The sequence below is a fragment of the Mobula birostris genome, chromosome 22 (genome assembly GCF_030028105.1).
Source record: "Mobula birostris isolate sMobBir1 chromosome 22, sMobBir1.hap1, whole genome shotgun sequence".
Taxonomy (NCBI): Eukaryota; Metazoa; Chordata; class Chondrichthyes; order Myliobatiformes; family Myliobatidae; genus Mobula; species Mobula birostris.
In genome coordinates, this window is record NC_092391.1 from 54132372 (window position 1) to 54150505 (window position 18134).

The window sequence follows — 18134 nt, forward strand, 5'->3', positions numbered from 1 at the left end:
CATGCAGAGGGTGAGAAGCATTGTCCAGAATTGCCAGGAGTTTCCAGAGGGTCCTTTGTTCTACCACAGCGTCCAGTGTGTCCAGTTTGACTCCTATAACAGAAACAGACTTTCTAATCAGTTTATTGAGCCTATTGGCATCACTTGTGTTGATGCCATTGCTCCAGAACACCACATCATGGGAGATTGTACTGGCGACAACAGACTGGTAAAACATGTGAAGGAGAGGCCTACATACTCCAAAGGACCTGTCTCCTCAGGAAGTAGAGGTGACTCTGGCCCTTGTACACAGCCTCTGTGTTGGTGCTCCACTCCAGTCTGTAATCCAGGTGCACCCCAGGTACGTGTAGGTCCTCACCACATCTATATCCTCACTATCAGGAGTAGGCAGGGAGCAGTGCAGGGTTAGTCTTCCTAAAGTCCATCACCATCTCCTTTGTCTTACTGATGTTGAGCTGCAGATGATTCAGCTTGCACCGTTTGACAAAGTCCTCCACCAGGGCCCAGTATTCATCCTCCCATCTTCCCTTCATTCACCCAACTATTCCTGAGTCATCGGAGAATTTCTGCAGATGACATGACTCAGTGTTGTATTTAAAGTTCGAGGTATACAGGGTAAACAGGAAGGGAGCCAATACAGTCCCCTGTGGGGCCCCAGTGCTGCTTATAGCCATGTCTGACACACAGCTCTGAAGCTGCACAAACTGGTCTGCAGTTATCCCGGATACAATGGAAGTGCCAACCTGCATTGAATGGAGCTTTCCCCCCCAGCAATGAGGGCTGTATGTATTGAAGAAATACTTCCTTGAGAAATTAAAAAAACATGATCGTCACAGTGCTGCCCTGCTCATCCAAATGGGAGCAGGCTCTGTTCAGCAGGTAGATGACAGCATCGTCAACTCCAGTGTACTCCTGGTAGGCAAACTGCAGGGGATTGAGGGCTGATCTGACTGGGGTCGGAGGTGAGCCAGGACGAGCCTCTCTAGGGTCTTCATGATGTGTGAGGTCAGGGCCACTGGACAGTAGTCATTCAAGACTTTCGGTTGGCCCTCCTTGGGTACGGGGATCACACATGATGTTTTCCACACAGTCGGGGCCCTTTCCAGGCTGAGACTCAGATTGAAATTGCGCTGGAGAGCACACAGCTGCTTAAGAGAAGTTTGGATAGGTATATGGATGGGAGAGATATGGTGGGATATGGTTCCGGTGCAGGTTGATGGGAGTAGACAGCTTAAATGGTTCAGCATGGGCTAGATGGGCCAAAGGGCCTGTTTCTGATCTGTACTTTTTGAAGACTCTACGACTGCAAAAGTGTGTTAGGCCCATGATAGATCCTGTGTGATGTTGACCCCCAGGAACCTGAAGATGCCCTCTCATTCCACCGCTGACTCCTCAATGAGAACAGGTGCATGTTCTCCTGACTTCCCCTCTGGAGTCCTTCATGCCGTGAACACCCCTTTTCACACAGGGACGAGTGGTCTTTCTCTTTGGGGGGGGGGCGGGTGGCAGGGTGTCCTGCCCTCCGTATTAGAGATCTGGGGTGGAGGAGAATGCACAGAGCAGTAATAAATCCAGCTCTGTACACGATCTCCCAGCTGTGTGGCATATCTGTAGGCTGAACGAGACCACGTACCACATGTGCACGGAGTCTGTGAGCTGCAGTTCTCACTTGTACATCTGAAGGGGCTGCCCCGACCTTTGATTTTACCCCCATCCTTTCCATCCTCCGCATACTCAGTCTTTGCTGCCAAGCTAGATATCCGTGGATCCTGGAGGCAGACAGCTCAGCGTTCCTATCGCATTTTGAATTAGTATTGGTTTACCTGGATGGTGGGGTGGAGATATGTCTCTACCAAAGGGGATGTAAGGTGCTCCTTCCCTCCCCTACTCTGCAGGTCACCCTTGGACAAGGTGTAGCACCAGCTTAGCCCCCCGTCCCCCCCGATCAGGGTCAGGTGACCATGGGAGCAGGTGGTGACGGTCGTTTGAGCAGCTGGTGCAGACCACAAGTCCTGGTCATGTGACCACTGACACCAGGCAGACAATCTCTGAAGAGTATTGATAATGGCTGGGATCACCCGTCTTGTAAAGACACTGCCCAGAAGAAGGCAGTGGCAAACTACTTCTGTGGAAAGAATTGCCAAGAACAATCATGGTGATGAGACCATGATCACCTGTGTCCTGCGACACGGCACATAACGATGATGATGACTGGTTAGTGAAGATCTTGTCTTGCCCACTGTTCATTCAAATCAAATCGTTACACAGTGCATTGAGGTAGAACAAGGGAAAACAATAACAGAATGCTGAATAAAGAGTTAGTTACAAAGAAGGTGCACTGCAGGTAGACAATAAGGTGTGAGGTCATAACGAGGTAGATTGTGAGGTCAACAACCGATCTTATCATACTAAAGGCTGATTTATACTTGTGCGTACCAGCTTGCACCGCAGCCTACGCAAGTGGGCTACGCCGTTGTGAGCATTTATACCTGTGTGTTGGTGTGTCTGCGTTGCTCTGCAATTCACCGCCAAAACGCTAGTTGGCCGTGGGGTTTCTATGCCACTGTGTTGAGTTTCTTCGTGTTGAAACTCCACACGAAGAAACCCAAACTTCAAACAATGGCGACTGAAACTGAAGGAGGGTGAATTTCTGCGTTTACCAGCAAATTTGATGTGTGTTGCTTGAATTTCCAGCATCTGCAGAATTCTTCATGTGAGGGTGAATCTTTTGTGCTTGTCCGGCCACTGAGAGACATGGACAAGGAAATGCATTTCAAATATTTTCAGATGTCAGCAGGTAGATTTGGTGATTTGGTTCATCGTCTCCAACCATTTATTTCGCATCAGTGTACGCACAGTATACTCAGAGACTGGCAATCACCATTCGAGTTTTAGCTTCAGGTGGAAGTCAACAGACTGTAGCAGCCAGCTACAAACTGGCGTCAAGCACAGGGTCCTCCATAATTTCGGAGGTCTGTAAAGCTTTATGGAAAGCATTGCAGCCAGAGTTCCTTCCCTGCCCTTCAGTCGCCCAATGGGAAGCTACTGCAGCGTAGGAGGAGATGTGGACCAATCACAATTGTTGTGGTCTGTGACGCTGTGACACGTTGTTACATTTTGGGAGAGGTGCGCATTAGGCTACGGCGTAGGGTTCAACGTAGATACAGCGTAGGGTTCATGGCTACGCCGTACCTACGGTGTACATTTGACGCACAAGTATAAATCAGCCTTAAGGAACTGATCAGTAGACCTGTACCAGTAGCTGTCTCTGAGCCTGGTGGTACATGCTTTCAAGTTTTGTATCTTCTGCCCAGTGGGAGAGGGGAGAGAAGAGAGAATGTCTGGGGTGGCAACACACATCATTCTTGAAGATGCTGCCGGCCTGCTGCGTTCGCCAGCAACTTTGATGTGTGTTGCTTGAATTTCCAGCATCTGCAGAATTCCTGATGTCTGGGGTGGGTGGGATTTTTGATTATGTCGGCTGCTTTACGGAGACAATGAGAAGAGTAGATAGAGTCCATGGAGGGGAGGTTGGTTCTGTGGAGTGCTGAGACGTGTCCACAACTCCCATGCGCCCACAGGCGGAGCGGTGGCCATACTGAACAGTGATGCACCCAGACCGGATGCTTTCTGTGGTGCGTCGATAAAAATCGATGAGGTGCCAAATTTTTTTTAGCCTCTGAGGAAGTAAAGATGTTGGTGAGCCTTCTTGGCCATGGCGGCTTTGTGGTGAGACCAGGACAGGCTATTGGCGAGGCTACTTCTTGTGTCCTTATGAGGGATTCCGTTGGTGGACCAGTATGGGTCCTGATGGGCCAAATGCTCTTCCGGTTGTGGATCTCTGCACTGCCCTGACACCTTCTCTCCTCTCTGTCTCCTTTAGAATCCAGCACAGCACAGAGGTGTACAGAACGAGAGCAGCCTGACGCATTTCTGGTGCGCTTTCCTCGACTTCAGGTGAGATGACCTGGGAGGTGTCCCTGTCCGTCCGTCGCTGTGGCATGAACCAGGGCTGATTGCCCGGGATGGGGAAGTGGGGGACCAGGACCTGTCGCACACAGGTGTCCAAGGTGGATTATGCCGTCAGTGACCTTGTGGAAGATGCTGTCCCTGTGGTGGTGGCTCCCTGTTCACGGAATAGGGAGATGTGGAAGATTCTGGAGGCCCCTGAGTCTCATAGTCCCGGTGGCCACACATTTTAATTCCATGTCCCGTTCCCATTCTGATACGTCTATCCACGGCCTCCTCTACAGTAAAGATGAAGCCACCCTCAGGTTGGAGGAACAACACCTTATATTCCATCTGGGTAGCCTCCAACCTGATGGCATGAACATTGACTTCTCAAACTTCCGCTAATGCCCCACCTCCCCCTCGTACCCCATCTGTTATTTATTTATATACACACATTCTTTTTCTCTCTCTCCTTTTTCTCCCTCTGTCTCTCTCACTATACCCCTTGCCCATCCTCTGGGTTTTCCCCCCTCCCTCTTTTCTTTCTCCCTAGGCCTCCTGTCCCATGATCCTCTCATATCTCTTTTGCCTATCACCTGTCCAGCTCTTGGCTCCATCCTTCCCCCTCCTGTCTTCTCCTATCATTTCGGATCTCCCCCTCCCTCTCCCACTTTCAAATCTCTTACTAGCTCTTCTTTCAGTTAGTCCTGACGAAGGGTCTTGGCCCAAAACGTTGACTGTACCTCTTCTGACCTGCTGCGTTCACCAGCAACTTTTATGTGTGTTGCTTGAAATTCCAGCATCGGCAGATTTCCTGGTGTTTGTAGAACATATACCAGTGCAGTCCCTTTCACTCACCATGTTGTGCTAACCTTTCCTCCATGACTTCGCTTCCACAGCCGCCTTGGGAAGTGAATTCCACAGATTCACCACTCTCTGGCCAAAGGAATTCCTCCTCATTTTCACTCTAAAAGAACGTACCTCTATTCTGAGATTGTCTCCTCTGGTCAAAGACTCCCCCCTATAGGAAACATTCTCTCCACATCCACTCTATTGAGGCCTTTCAACATTCGGTAGGTTTCAATGAGATTCCCCTCTCATTCTTCTGAGTTCCAGTGAGTACAGGTCCAGAGCCATCAAACACTCCTCATATGACAAGCCTTTCAATCCTGGGATCATTTTCGTGAACTTTCTTGAAACTTCTCCAGTGTCAGCACATCCTCTCCTAGATGAGGGGCCTCAGCTGTACTTTGTAAAGTCTCAACATTACATCCTTGCTTTTATATTCTAGTCCTCTCGAAATGAACATGAACATCGTGTTTGACTTCGTCACCACCAACTGCATGCCCCTCGTATATCTACGTCTACCACCACTCCCGGCGGTGCGTTCTACACAGACACCACTCTCTGTGTGAAAAAGACCTATGCCTGATATTCCCCCCTGTACTTTCCTCCAGTCACCTTCAATAATCTGTTCATTTGTACTGAGCGCTGCATTTGGGCTGTAGCTGCTCCGTGGTTCAAGTTGAAGTGTATCGTCATCTGACTGTACACTTATACAACCAAACGAAACAACATTCCTCTGGACCACTGTGCACCCACACTAGGTGTATCACACACTGCACATAAACACTTCATCGAGTACCTCCGCACCATCCTCCACAAGCGGGAATTCCTGGTGGCCAAACATTTTAATTCCCGTTCCCATTCCTGTTCCGACGTGTCAGTCCATGACCTCTTCTTGTGCCAAGATGAGACCACCCTCAGGGTGGAGGAGCAACATCTCATATTCCATCTGGGTAGCCTCCAACCTGATGGCATGAGTATTGCTTTTTCCTTCCGGTTAAAAAAAATTCCCTCCTCCTCGCCTCTTCTCCTGTTCCCCAATCTAGTTCCTTACATCTTACCTGCCTATCACCTCCCCCGGTCCCCTCCTCCCTCCCTTTCTCCTACAGTCCACTCCGCTCTCCTGTCAGATTCCTTCCTCTCCAGTCCTTTACCTTTCCCATCCACCTGGCTTCACCTATCACCTTCCAGCCAGCCTCCTGTCCCTCTCCCCCTTCCCCACCTTCTTATTCAGACTTCCTCCCCCTTCTTTCTCAGTCCTGAAGAAGGGTCTTGGCCCGAAATGTCGGCTGTTTACTTTTATCCATAGATGCTTCCTGACCTGCTGAGTTCCTCCAGCATTTTGTCTGTTGCTTCACATAAACCAAAATGGTTAATAAAATAACATTCAAAATGCATGTAGTGCACAGCAGGGTAAACAGTAAACAGCTCACTGTCCTAGTGACGAGACCTCGGTGGTGGCAGGGTATTCATTACTCTCACAGCCTGAGGGAAGAAGCTGTTACCCAGTCTGGCAGTCTAGTCCTGATGCTCCTGTATCTCCTTCCTGATGACAGTGGGTGGAAGAGATTGTGGGATGGGTGATGCGGATCCTCAGCAATGCTTTGGGCCCTTCGTCTACAACACTCCCAGTAAATGACACAAATAGTGGGGGGTGGGAGACCCCCAGTGGTCCTCTCAGTGATTTTTACTGTCCTCTGTAACCAATTACCAATGCTCTGCGCCCTTTGTCTGCAGAGCTCCCGGTAAAAGGATGTCACAAAAGGGGGGGAGACCCCAGTGATCCTCTCAGTGGGTTTTACTCTCCTCTGTTGGGTCCTGCGGCCTGATGCCTTGCAGCTTCCGTATCACACAATGATGCAGCCAGAGAGGATACTCGTGTAGAACCTTGCTGAGATAGGGGTGGGGAGCCTTGCATGCCTCAGTCGCCCCAGAAAGTGTAGACGCTGCTCTGCCTTCTTGAGAAGTGAGGAGCTGTTGTGGTCAGTGCACAGTGACAGCGGGATTGCCTTCTCTCTCTTGACTTGTTCCAGTTCCGGGACGGGTGTCTGGTCCAATGAGGGGTGCATCCGGATCAGAGGGAACGCCTCCCACTCCGTCTGCCTCTGTAATCACCTCACCAACTTCGCCATCCTCATGCAAGTGGTGCCCCTGGAGGTGAGTGCATTTTAACCTGGAAAACCTAGATGCCATTTATCAGGACATGACCGAGACTAGAAGCCAGACAGGCTGGGGCTGTTTTCCCTGGAGTGAAAGCGGCCGATGGATGACATGTCAGAGGTTTGCAAAACCATGAGGGGCTTTCCCATTTCCCAGTGTAGGCAAGTCATGTCAAGCCGCTTATTGTCATTTATCTTTATACATGTATACAGTCAAACGAGACAGTGTTTCTCCAGACCAGGGTTTAAAACACAGTAGTACACATAACACACGATAACTCAGGAAAGTAAGAATTAAATCTGCAAATGAATTATGCATAAACAAAGCAAAGTGCATAAAGTAAATATTGTCAGCTATAGAGTAAATTAACCAGTGACACTTCGAATGAAGCAGGGAGTTCAGAAGCCTAACGGCCTGAGGGGAGAATCTGTTTCCCATCCTGACCGTTCCTGTCTTTATGCATCAAAGTCTCCTGCCTGATGGTAGAAAGTCAAAGAGGATGCTGGACGGATGGGTGGGATCTTTGATAATACTAAGGACCCTGCGTAGACAGTGCTCCTGATGAATGTCCCCGATGGTTGGTAGGGAGACCCCTATGATCCTTTTGGCTGTTCTCACCGTCCGTTGTCGGGACTTCCTGTCTGATGGTCGATGCTCTCAATGGTGGTCCTGTGAAATTCAGCTAAGCCGGTGGGGGTAGGTTGTGGTGGGAACCTCAATGACCTCAGGAGAAGATGGCAATGCTGTGCCTTCTTACTTTGGGAGGTAATATTGAGGGACTAGGTGAGTTTGTCTGTAAACTCCTAGGAACATGATGCACTTAACTCTCTCTACAGAGGAGCACGTATGTGTGTGTGTGTGTGGGGGGAGTGCCCTGGGGGAATGGTTCACCTGCACCTTCCAAAAGTCCACAATCATTTCCTTGGACTTCTCCACGTTCAGTCTTCAGTTGTTGTTCTCACAGCAAATCCACTGGCCGTTCCACTACTCTGACCCATCATCGTTGTTGATGGAGGCCAACCACCGGCTGGAGAGCATAGGGTGAGGGGTCAAGGTTCAGAGGGGCCTTGAGAGGCAAATCTTTCACAGAGAGGGAGACAGAAATTGGGAGAGGGGAGAGGGTGGGGGGGGGAGAGAGATATTGGGAGGGAGAGAGGGTGGGGGAGAGAGAGAAATTGGGAGGGAGAGAGGGTGGGGGAGAGAGAGAGTGAGATTGGGAGGGAGAGAGAGTGGGGGAGAGAGAGAGAGATTGGGAGGGAGAGAGGTTGGGGGAGAGAGAGAGATTGGGAGGGAGAGAGGGTGGGGGAGAGAGAGAGATTGGGAGGGAGAGAGGGTGGGGGAGAGAGAGATTGAGAGGGAGAGAGGGTGGGGGAGAGAGAGATTGGGTGGGAGGGAGAGAGGGTGGGGGAGGGAGAGAGATTGGGAGGGAGAGAGGGTGGGAGAGAGAGAGATTGGGAGGGAGAGAGGGTGGGGGAGAGAGAGTGAGATTGGGAGGGAGAGAGGGTGGGGGAGAGAGAGAGAGATTGGGAGGGAGAGAGGGTGGGGGAGAGAGAGAGATTGGGAGGGAGAGAGGGTGGGGGAGAGAGAGAGATTGGGAGGGAGAGAGGGTGGGGGAGAGAGAGATTGGGAGGGAGAGAGGGTGGGGGAGAGAGAGATTGAGAGGGAGAGAGGGTGGGGGAGAGAGAGATTGGGTGGGAGGGAGAGAGGGTGGGGGAGGGAGAGAGATTGGGAGGGAGAGAGGGTGGGGGAGAGATAGAGATTGGGAGGGAGAGAGGGTGGGAGAGAGAGAGATGGGGAGGGGGAGAGGGTGGCAGAGAGAGTGAGATTAGGAGGGGTAGAGGGTGGGGGAGAGAGATTGGGAGAGGGGAGAGAGAGAGATTAGGAGGGGAAGAAGATGGGGGAGAGAAATTGGGAGGGGGAGAGTGTGGGAGAGGAGAGGATTGGGCAGGGAGAGATTGGGAGGGGAGCAGGTGGGGTAGAAAGAGACATTAGGAGAGGGGAGAGAGATTGGTAGAGGAGAGGATGGGGCAGAGAGAGAAAGAGAGATTGGAAGAGCAGAAATGGATGGGGGAGTGGGAGTTAGAGAGAGGGAGACATGTTTCTTTGGGAGGGAAAGTTAACAGTTGAATGAGGAACCTATCTCAGAGGAGGAGGCCACTTGGCCCGTCGTGTCTCCGCCAATTCCTGGAATGGCAGCTTCACCTTGCCAGCTCCAGACACCCAGGTACAACCCTGAATTCAGGTATTATGTGTGAGGATTTGCACGATCCCCCATGACTGCATGGGTTGACCCCCAACCCCCAGCTGTCTGGATCCCTCCCACATTCCAAAGACATATATCGTGTTAATCGGCCACTGTTAATTTTGTATGGGTGATAGGAGAAACTAGCCTTGTACGGGGGGACAGATTACAGGGATGTTAGTGTGAGTGAAAGCAAAAACTAGCCTTGTACGGGGGGACAGATTACCGGGACATTAGTGTGGGATTGCACTGAATCAGAATCAGGTTTATTACCACATATTTCATGAAATCTGTTGTTTTTCAGCTGCAGAACAGTGCAAAGATCTAAAATTTCATGTTACAAAAACAAATAGTGCAAAGAGGAATAATTTTTAAAGTTTAATTTATTGAGATATAGAGCAGAATGGGCCCTTTGAGTCACCCAGCAACTCCCGATTTAACCCTGGCCTAGTCACGGGAGAATTTACAATGACCAATTAACCTACCAACCTGTACGTTTTTGGACTGTGGGAGGAAACCAGAGCACCTGGAGGAAACCCACACGGTCACAGGGAGAACGTACAAACTTCTTACAGGCAGCAGCAGGAATTGAACCCGAGTCGCCTGTACTGTGAAGCGTTGTGCTAACCACTATTCTACTGTGCTGAGGTAGTGTTCATGTGTGTGAAAAGAAATAGTGCAAAAATTAGTGAGGTAGTGTTCATGGGTTCAATGTCCATTCAGAAATTGGACGGCAGAGGGGAAGAATCTGTTACTGAATCACTGAGTGTGTGTCTTCAGGCTTCTGTACCTCCTCCCTGATGGTAGCAATGAGAAGAGGGCATGTCCTGGGTGATGGGGGTTCTTAATGATGGATGTCGGCTTTTTGAGGCATTGCGTTCTGAAGGTGTCCTCAGTGCTGGGGAGGCTGGTGCCCATGATGGAGCTGGCTGAGTTTACAACTCTCTGCAGCTGTTTCCATTCCTGTGCAGTCGCCCCTCCATACCAGATGGTGAAGCAATCAGTCGGAATGCCCTCCATGATATATCTGTAGAAATTCGTGAGAGTCTTTTGGTCTTACACCAATTCTCCTCAAATGGTTTGCCTTGGACTAGATGGGCTGAAGGACCAGTTTCTGTGATGTACTTTCCTATGACTCTGTGACTCCTAATGAAATATAGCTGCTGTCGTGTTTTCATTTAATTCTTTTTCATTTGAAACCATAGCCTTATGACTGCAGTCATCGGGAGGTGTAGGGGAAAGATTTCTGGAGTCTCTCCCCTCCACCACTTCGTTCTTTGTTTGAGGGAAGGAGCCTGAAGTGATGGGCTGATTACTCGACTGGTAACTTTGGAATGTCACAATGATCCGTCTGGAGTTAATGTGCTGGTGTTGTTCGAACTACATGTGCTTCACAGACGATAAGATCACATTGTGCATTAGGAAATCCTAAAATCGATACAGTATCTAAGTCCTCTAGTACCTTCAATTGCTACAGTATCATTGTTACTGTTGAATCAATGATTGACCAAATTGCCCACAGATTACCAGCAGTTTCTCAGACAAACCAGCCCTGGATTGACGCATGATAGATGTGAGCTTCTGCTCTCTTCTGACCACACACATAAGCCCATAAGAGACAGGAGCAGAATTAGGCCATTCAGCCCATCGAGTCTGCTCTGCCATTTGATCATGTCTGTTCCATTTCCCTCTCAACCCCAATCTCCTGTCTTCTCCCCATAGCCTTTCACATTCTGACTTATCAAGAATCTATTAACCTCTGCCTTAAATACACCCAATGACTTGGCCTGCTCAGCCGTCTGTGGCAACAAATTCTACGGATTCATCATCCTCTGGCTAAAGGAATTCTTCCTCGCCTCCTTTCTAAAAGGATGCCCCTCTATTCTGAGGCTGTGTCCTCTGGTCTTGGACTCCCCCACCATGGGGAACATCCTCTTCACATCCACTCTACTGAGGCCTGTCAACATTCAATAGGTTTCATTCTTCTAGATTCCAGCAAGTACAGGCCCAGAGCATCAATCGCTCCTCATACAATAAACCTTTCATTCCAGAATCAATCTCCTCTGAACCCTGTCTAATGTCAGGACATTCTTCCTTAGGTCATCATCGCCATCATTATATGCCCTGTCGTGTGTCAGAAGTGGTTTGCCACTGCCTACCCCTCATGTCTTTATGACAAATTGGAAGTCAAAGAGGTTGCATGAAGCTCTTCTCTGGTTAACTTATGGCCTTGAGGAGCCCAGAGGGTCATTGTCAAAGAAACCGAAATTGGCCCTTCAGCCTGGCTGGCCCACATCATAGACGATTCCCATCGAAGCTTGTTGTACTTGCCGTATTTGACCCAATCCCAAACCTTTCATATTCTTATCCATTATCCTGCCCAAGTACCCTCTAAGTGTCCTTAATGTACCTGGCTCAACCACTTCCTCTGGCAGCTTGTTCCATAGACAAAGTTCAAAGTAAATTTATTATCGAAGTACATTTATGTCACCATATACAACCCTGGGATTCATCTTCTTGCTGGCATACTCAATACATCTGTAGAATTTTTTTTAGATTAGTTTATGAGAACACTCAGTCCTCTTTTATTGTCATTTAGAAATGCATACATGCATTAAGAAATGATACAATGTTTCTCCGGAGTGATATCACAGAAAACAGGACAAACCAAAGACTAACACTGACAGAACCACATAATTATAACCATAATGAAGGACCTGTATCATTTCTTAATGCATATAATAATAATAAATAAACAATAGATATCGAGAACCTGAGATAAGAGTCTTTGGAAGTGAGTGAATTGGTTGAGTGAAGTTATCTCCTCTGGTTCAATAGCCTGATAGTTGAGGGGTAATAACTATTCCTGAACCTGGTGGTGTGGGTCCTGAGGCTCCCGTACCTCCTTCCTGATGGCAGCAGTGAGAAGAGAGCATGACCTGGGTGGTGGAGGTCCCTGATGATGGATGCTGCTTTCCTACGATAGCACTTCATGTAGATGTGCTGAATGGTTGGGAGAACTTTACCTGTGATGGACTGGGCCATATCCACTACCTTTTTGTAGGATTTTCCATTCAAGGGCATTGGTGTTTCTATACCCGGCTGTGATGCAGCCAGTCAAAATACTCTCCAGTACACATCTATAGAAGTTTGCCAAAGTTTTAGATGTTGTGCAGAATCTCTGCAAACTCCTAAGGAATTAGAGGCATTGCCGTGCTTTCTTATGTTCTGGCTCTGTAATAACACTGAGGAATTTAAAGCTGCTGACCCTTTCTCCTTCTGATCCCCCGGTGAGGAATGGCTAATGGACCTCAGGTTTCCTCCTCCTGAATGTAATGATACGGTCCTTGGTCTTGCTGACATTGAGTAAGAGGTTGTTGTTCTGGAAATACGCAGCCAGATTCTGGCCACATTCTGGGTGGAATACTTGCCCCGTGGGTTCATGCTAAATCTCAACTCTCTCAGCTTAGACCTGTGATCTCTAATTCCTGCTTCCCAAATCAAAATAAACCTTTGCTGCCTGTCAGTGTAGAAAACGACCTTGCCAAGCCGTTATCATTCCACACTATAAGCCTCCAGAAGATCCTCCAGAATGTTCTGGCCAAGAGGGATCTCCAACAACTCCCTGCTCCTCCAGTGTCATCAAGAGGACATGGCCACAATCATCATGAGGAAACGTTGGAGATGGATTGGACATGTGAGGGGAAGAGAGGTCAATTCCATCACCAAGACAACATTGGACCCCTGAAGGATGGAGGAGACGTGGGAGACCAAAGACAACTTGGTGCCATATCATAGAGGCAGAAATGAGGACCCTGAACCACACCTGGGACACGGTAGAGAAGATGGCCGGGGACAGACAGAGATGGAGGACCTTCATTGCTGCCCCAAACGCCAGAGGCGTAACAGGCATTTGATGATGATGCCTGTCAGTGTAATCTAGTCCCTCCCTTACGTCTCAGCAGTAACACACAAAATGCTCGAGGAATCCGCAGGCCAGGCCGCATCGACAGTGGACGTTTTGGGCTGAGACCCTTCATCAAGTCTCTTTGTTTATTCCTTTCCATTGAAGCTGCCTGACTTGCTGAGCAACTCCCGCATTTGGTGTGTGTTGCTTTTTATTCTGGTGCCTTCCGGCTTCCTTTTCAGTCCTTAAGAATGGTCTCGGCCCAAAATATTGACCCTTTATTCCACTCCATTGAATCTGCCTGTCCTGCTCAGTTCCTCCAGCATTTTGTGTGTGCTGCTTTGGATTTCCAGCATCTGCAGAATCTCTGGTATTTATTTATGATTTCCCAGCACCCCACAGGTCAGTAGGATCATTGGTCATTGTAAACCGTCCTGCGATTAGCCTAGGGCTAAATCGGGGGTTGCTGGCTGGCACAGCATGAAGGGCTGGAGGGGTAACTAAATCGGATCACCCAGAGGAAACGCATATGGTCACGGGGAGAATGCACCAGCTCCTTACAGAGGATGCCAGGATTGAACTCTGAACTCCGATGCCCTGAGCCATAAGTGCATTGAGCTAGGTGTTATGCTACCCCACATTCTGAATCCGGGTTGGCAGCAGACTCCAAATCTCCTTGAGATCTTTCTTGACTCAGTCATAGGGTGAGGCTGAGTTTTGTTTAACTCTTCTGATGCTGGTCAGAGGCTTAAATCTATGCCCCGGTGAGAGACAGGGAGAGGTGTAGGGGCTGGAGGGGTTACGGAGACAGGGAGTGGTGTTGGGATTGGAGGGGGTGACAGAGACAGGGAGGGGTGTAGGGACTGGAGGGGTTTACAGAGACAGGGAGGGGTGTAGGGGCTGGGGTGAGCTACCGAGACAGGGGGCAGCATAAGGGAAGGATAGGGTTACAGAGACAGGGAGGGGTGTAGGGGCCCGAGGGGTTACGGAGACAGGGAGGGGTGTTGGGGTTGGAGGGGGTGACAGAGACAGGGAGGGGTGTAGGGGCTGGGGTGAGCTACAGAGACAGGGAGCAGTGTAAGGGAAGGATGGGGTTACAGAGAAAAGGAGAGGTGTAGGGGCCTGAGGGGTTACAGAGACAGGGAGGGGTGTTGGGGTTGAAGGGGGTGACAGAGACAGGGAGGAGTGTGAGAGCAGGAGGGGGTTACAGGGACGGGGTGGGGTGCTGACAGTGGAGGGGTTTATAGAGGTTCAAAATAAATTCATTATCAAAGTACGTATATGTCGCAATATACAACTTTTAGATTCATTTTCTTGTGGTCATATTCAGTAAATCCAAAATAGAATAATAACCATATAGAATCAATCAAAGACCTCACCAGCTCGGGTGTTCAACCAGTGTGCAGAATACAACAAACTGTGCAAAAACGAAAAGAAAGAAACAATAACAACAATAAATAAGCAATAAATATCGAGAATAGGAGATGAAGAGCCTTTGAAGGTGTTGGTGGGTCTGACTCCATGTTGAATGGTGTCATTGATGTCTGGGCAGCTGTGACACTGCATGGGACCGGGTGTGATGTATGTGTGACCCGTTATGACCCAGCAGGATGTGCATGTGACCCGTTATGACCCGTGTGACATGCAGGTAACCCGTAATAACCCAGCAGGATGTGCATGTGACCCGTTATGACCCGCGTGACGTGTGTTTCTCTCCCCGACAGTTGGAGCGTGGACACCAGGTGGCGCTCTCTGCCATCACCTATGTGGGCTGCTCCCTCTCCATCGTGTGTCTCACCATCACCCTTGTCACCTTTGCTGTCCTCTCGTGAGTATCTCCGACCCCAATGAGTCACCCCAGGGTGGGGAAAGTTCAACAGGTACAACCCACCTACATCCCCCACACACACCACAGTAACCATACCCACAACAGGGTATACACGTTTACGTGTGTGCACACACATACACACAGATTAACAGACACACACAAGTGCAAATTGCACTCTCACAGTGATATATAGTCATAATATACACCCATTCTCTCTCACCACACACACACACACAAACACACACACACACACACACACACACAGATACGTGTGTGTTGGTTGGATCATGGACTGTGTATGTTGAGGACTGTGTTGCTGTGGGTGGGTATGAGAGGGGTGGCTGATGGTGGGGTGGTGTGTGACTCGGGCGGGGATGTTGGGATTGGAGTTTGGGATGGCGGGATATTGAGATGGGGTGTTGGTATGGGAGTGGGAGGAGTGTGGGATTGTCAGGATGGTGGGCTGGTTGGGTTCCAGTCAGGATTGCAGTCATGGTGTTTTCTTCTCGGCCTTGGGTACTGCTGTTGTTCATTCTGTCTCCCTGTCTCTGTATCTCCCTGCTCTCTCTCCCTCTCCCCCTCTCCCCCCCTCCCTCTCTCTCTTCCCCCTCCACCTTCTCCTCCCCCCCTCCCGGTCTCCATGCTGGAATACCCAGGTCGGTGAGCACCATCCGGACCCAGCGCTATCACATCCATGCCAACCTCTCCTTCAGCATCCTAGCGGCGCAGCTCTTGCTGCTTGTCAGCTTCCGCTTTGCCCCGGACACGGTGAGTATGGAACGTCTGTGGGAATCCTGCCTGATTCACTCGGAGATGCTTAGAGCACGGGCTCAGGCTATTCAGCCCAACCTGCGCACACTCACCCCCCCTCCCATTTACACTGACCTCGAGTGCCCCACAATACCACCGTATCCTCCCATCGGTGTGACACTGGCCACAGATATACCGCATCTTTCCAGTCTCTGTCTCCTCACACCAAGACAGGTTGTTTATTTGGAGAGACAGTGTGATAACAGGCCCTTCTTGTCCAGTGAGCCCGCACTGCCCAATTACACCCATGTCACCAATCAAACTACTAATCTCTCTGTCTTTGGACCATAAAACAATAAGAGATAGGAGCAGAATGAGGCCATTCAGCCCTTCGAGTCTACTCCGCTGTTTCATCATGGCTGATTTATTATCCCTCTCAACTTCAATTCTCCTGCCTTCTCTCCGTAACCTGTGACACCCTGACTAATCAAGAACCCAGCAACCTCCACTTTAAATACACCCAATGACTTGCCTCCTCAGCCATCACCACCCTCTGGCTAAACAAATTCATCCTCATCTCCATTCTAAATGGATGTCCCTCTATTCTGAGGCTGCGTCCTCTGGTCCTAGACTCCCCCAGTGTAGGGAACATCCTCTCCACATCCACTCTGAGACCTTTCAACATTTGATAGGTTTCAATTAGATCCCTTTCTTCTAAACTCCAATGAGTACAGCCCCAGAGCTCCTCATACATTAACCCTTTCATCCCCAGAACCACACTCGTGAACCTCCTCTGGACCCCCTCCAGTATTAGCACATCCTTGAAAACTGCTCAGAACTGCTCACAATACTCCAAGTAAGGCCTCACCACTGCTTCATAAAGCCACAACATTACATCCTTGCTTTTATATTCTAGCCCTCTTGAAATGAATGCTAACATCACATATGCCTTCCACAACACCACTCAACCTGTAAATGAACCTTTAGGAAATCTTGCACAAGGACTCTCAAGTCCTTTCGCACCTCAGATTTTTGAATTTTCTCTCCATTTAGAAAATAGTCTGCGCTTTTATTTCTTCTACCAAAGCGCATGACCGTACACTTCCCGACTCAGCATTCTATTTGCCTCTTCTTTGCCCGCTCTCCTGATCTGTCTAACTCCTTCTGCAGCTTCTCTATTTCCTCAAAACTACCTGTGGCTCCACCTATCTTCAATTCATCCGCAAACTTGGATTTAAAACGGTCCAAATTATTAATATTTAACATAAAAAGAAGTGGTCCCAACATTGACTCCTGCTAAACACCAGCAGCCAAGCAGAAAATGCTCCCTTTATTCCCAGTCTTTGCCTCCTGCCAGTCAGCCACTGCTTTATCGATGCTAGAATCTTCCCCTGTAATACCATGGGCTCGTAGCTTGTTAAGCAGCCTCATGTGTGGCACTTCGTCAAAGGCTTTCTGAAAATCCAAGTACACAACATCAACCGATTCCCTTTTGTCTATCCTGCTTGTTATTTCTTCAAACAGATTTGTCAGGCAACACTGTACAGTACAGGCGGCTCAAGTTCAATTCCCACCACGTTCTCCCCGTGACTGCATGGGTTTCCTCCATGTGCTCTGGTTTCCTCCCACAATTCGAAGACGTACTGGTTGGTAGGTTAATTGGTTATTGTAAATTGTCTCCTGATAGGTTAGGATTAAATTGGCGGACTGCTGGGCACTGTGGCTTGAAGGGCCAGAAGGGCCTATTCTGCACTGTATCTCAATAAATCAATAAATAAAACATTTCTCTGATATTAAATAGAACCATTGAACTGTTTGCTAAGTATTCCTTTACCTTTAGCTCTCTAATCAATTCCTGTTTATTTCACAACATCCAATCCGGAATAGCTGATTCCCCAAGTGGGCTCAATCACAAGCTGCTCTAAAAAGCCATCTCCCCGGAACCCAGCACCAGCTTGATTTTCCCAATCTCCTGTACCTGCATATTGAAATCCCCCATGACACTGCCCTTTTGACATAAGTTTTACTGGGGTAGGGGGCGGGAGGTGTCTGCCCCGACTCCAGTCTCTGCACCGTGCCACACCACCCCCGGAGGAGCACACCGGTTCTGATGCCTCTCTCCCGGCAGCTGTGAACAGGCGACACCGCGGTTTGGGGCCTAGTCCTGACACACACAAATAACAAGCACGTACGGGATATCAGTAGTACAATCAGGCAAAATATACGTGTACATAGAACAGATGCTGAGTCCATTGTTCTGCTGAATGAACAATGAGGAGGTATGAGCTGGTGTGAATGGAGATGGTGTGGAGATGGGCCTCTGGTCACTGCCAACACCATCAGCCTTTAATGAGACAGTTTACGAGGTGGTATAAGACATAGGAGCAGAATTAGGTCCATTGAGTCTGCTCCGCCATTTCATCATGGCTGATCCATTTTTCATCTTAGCT

At 49.2% G+C, this 18134-nt stretch overlaps 1 protein-coding gene across 4 annotated transcripts in view; it reads left to right on the forward strand.

Annotated features, from left to right (window-relative positions):
- adgrd1 (adhesion G protein-coupled receptor D1) overlaps window positions 1-18134 on the forward strand; it is a 172677-nt gene that overhangs the window by 101712 nt on the left and 52831 nt on the right. For all 4 annotated transcript variants that reach the window (XM_072240785.1, XM_072240786.1, XM_072240787.1 and 1 more), the window contains 4 exons: window positions 3884-3957; window positions 6831-6954; window positions 14831-14934; window positions 15591-15702. In XM_072240785.1, coding sequence (XP_072096886.1) covers window positions 3884-3957; window positions 6831-6954; window positions 14831-14934; window positions 15591-15702 — 414 coding nt within the window. The remainder of the gene's footprint in view (window positions 1-3883; window positions 3958-6830; window positions 6955-14830; window positions 14935-15590; window positions 15703-18134) is intronic.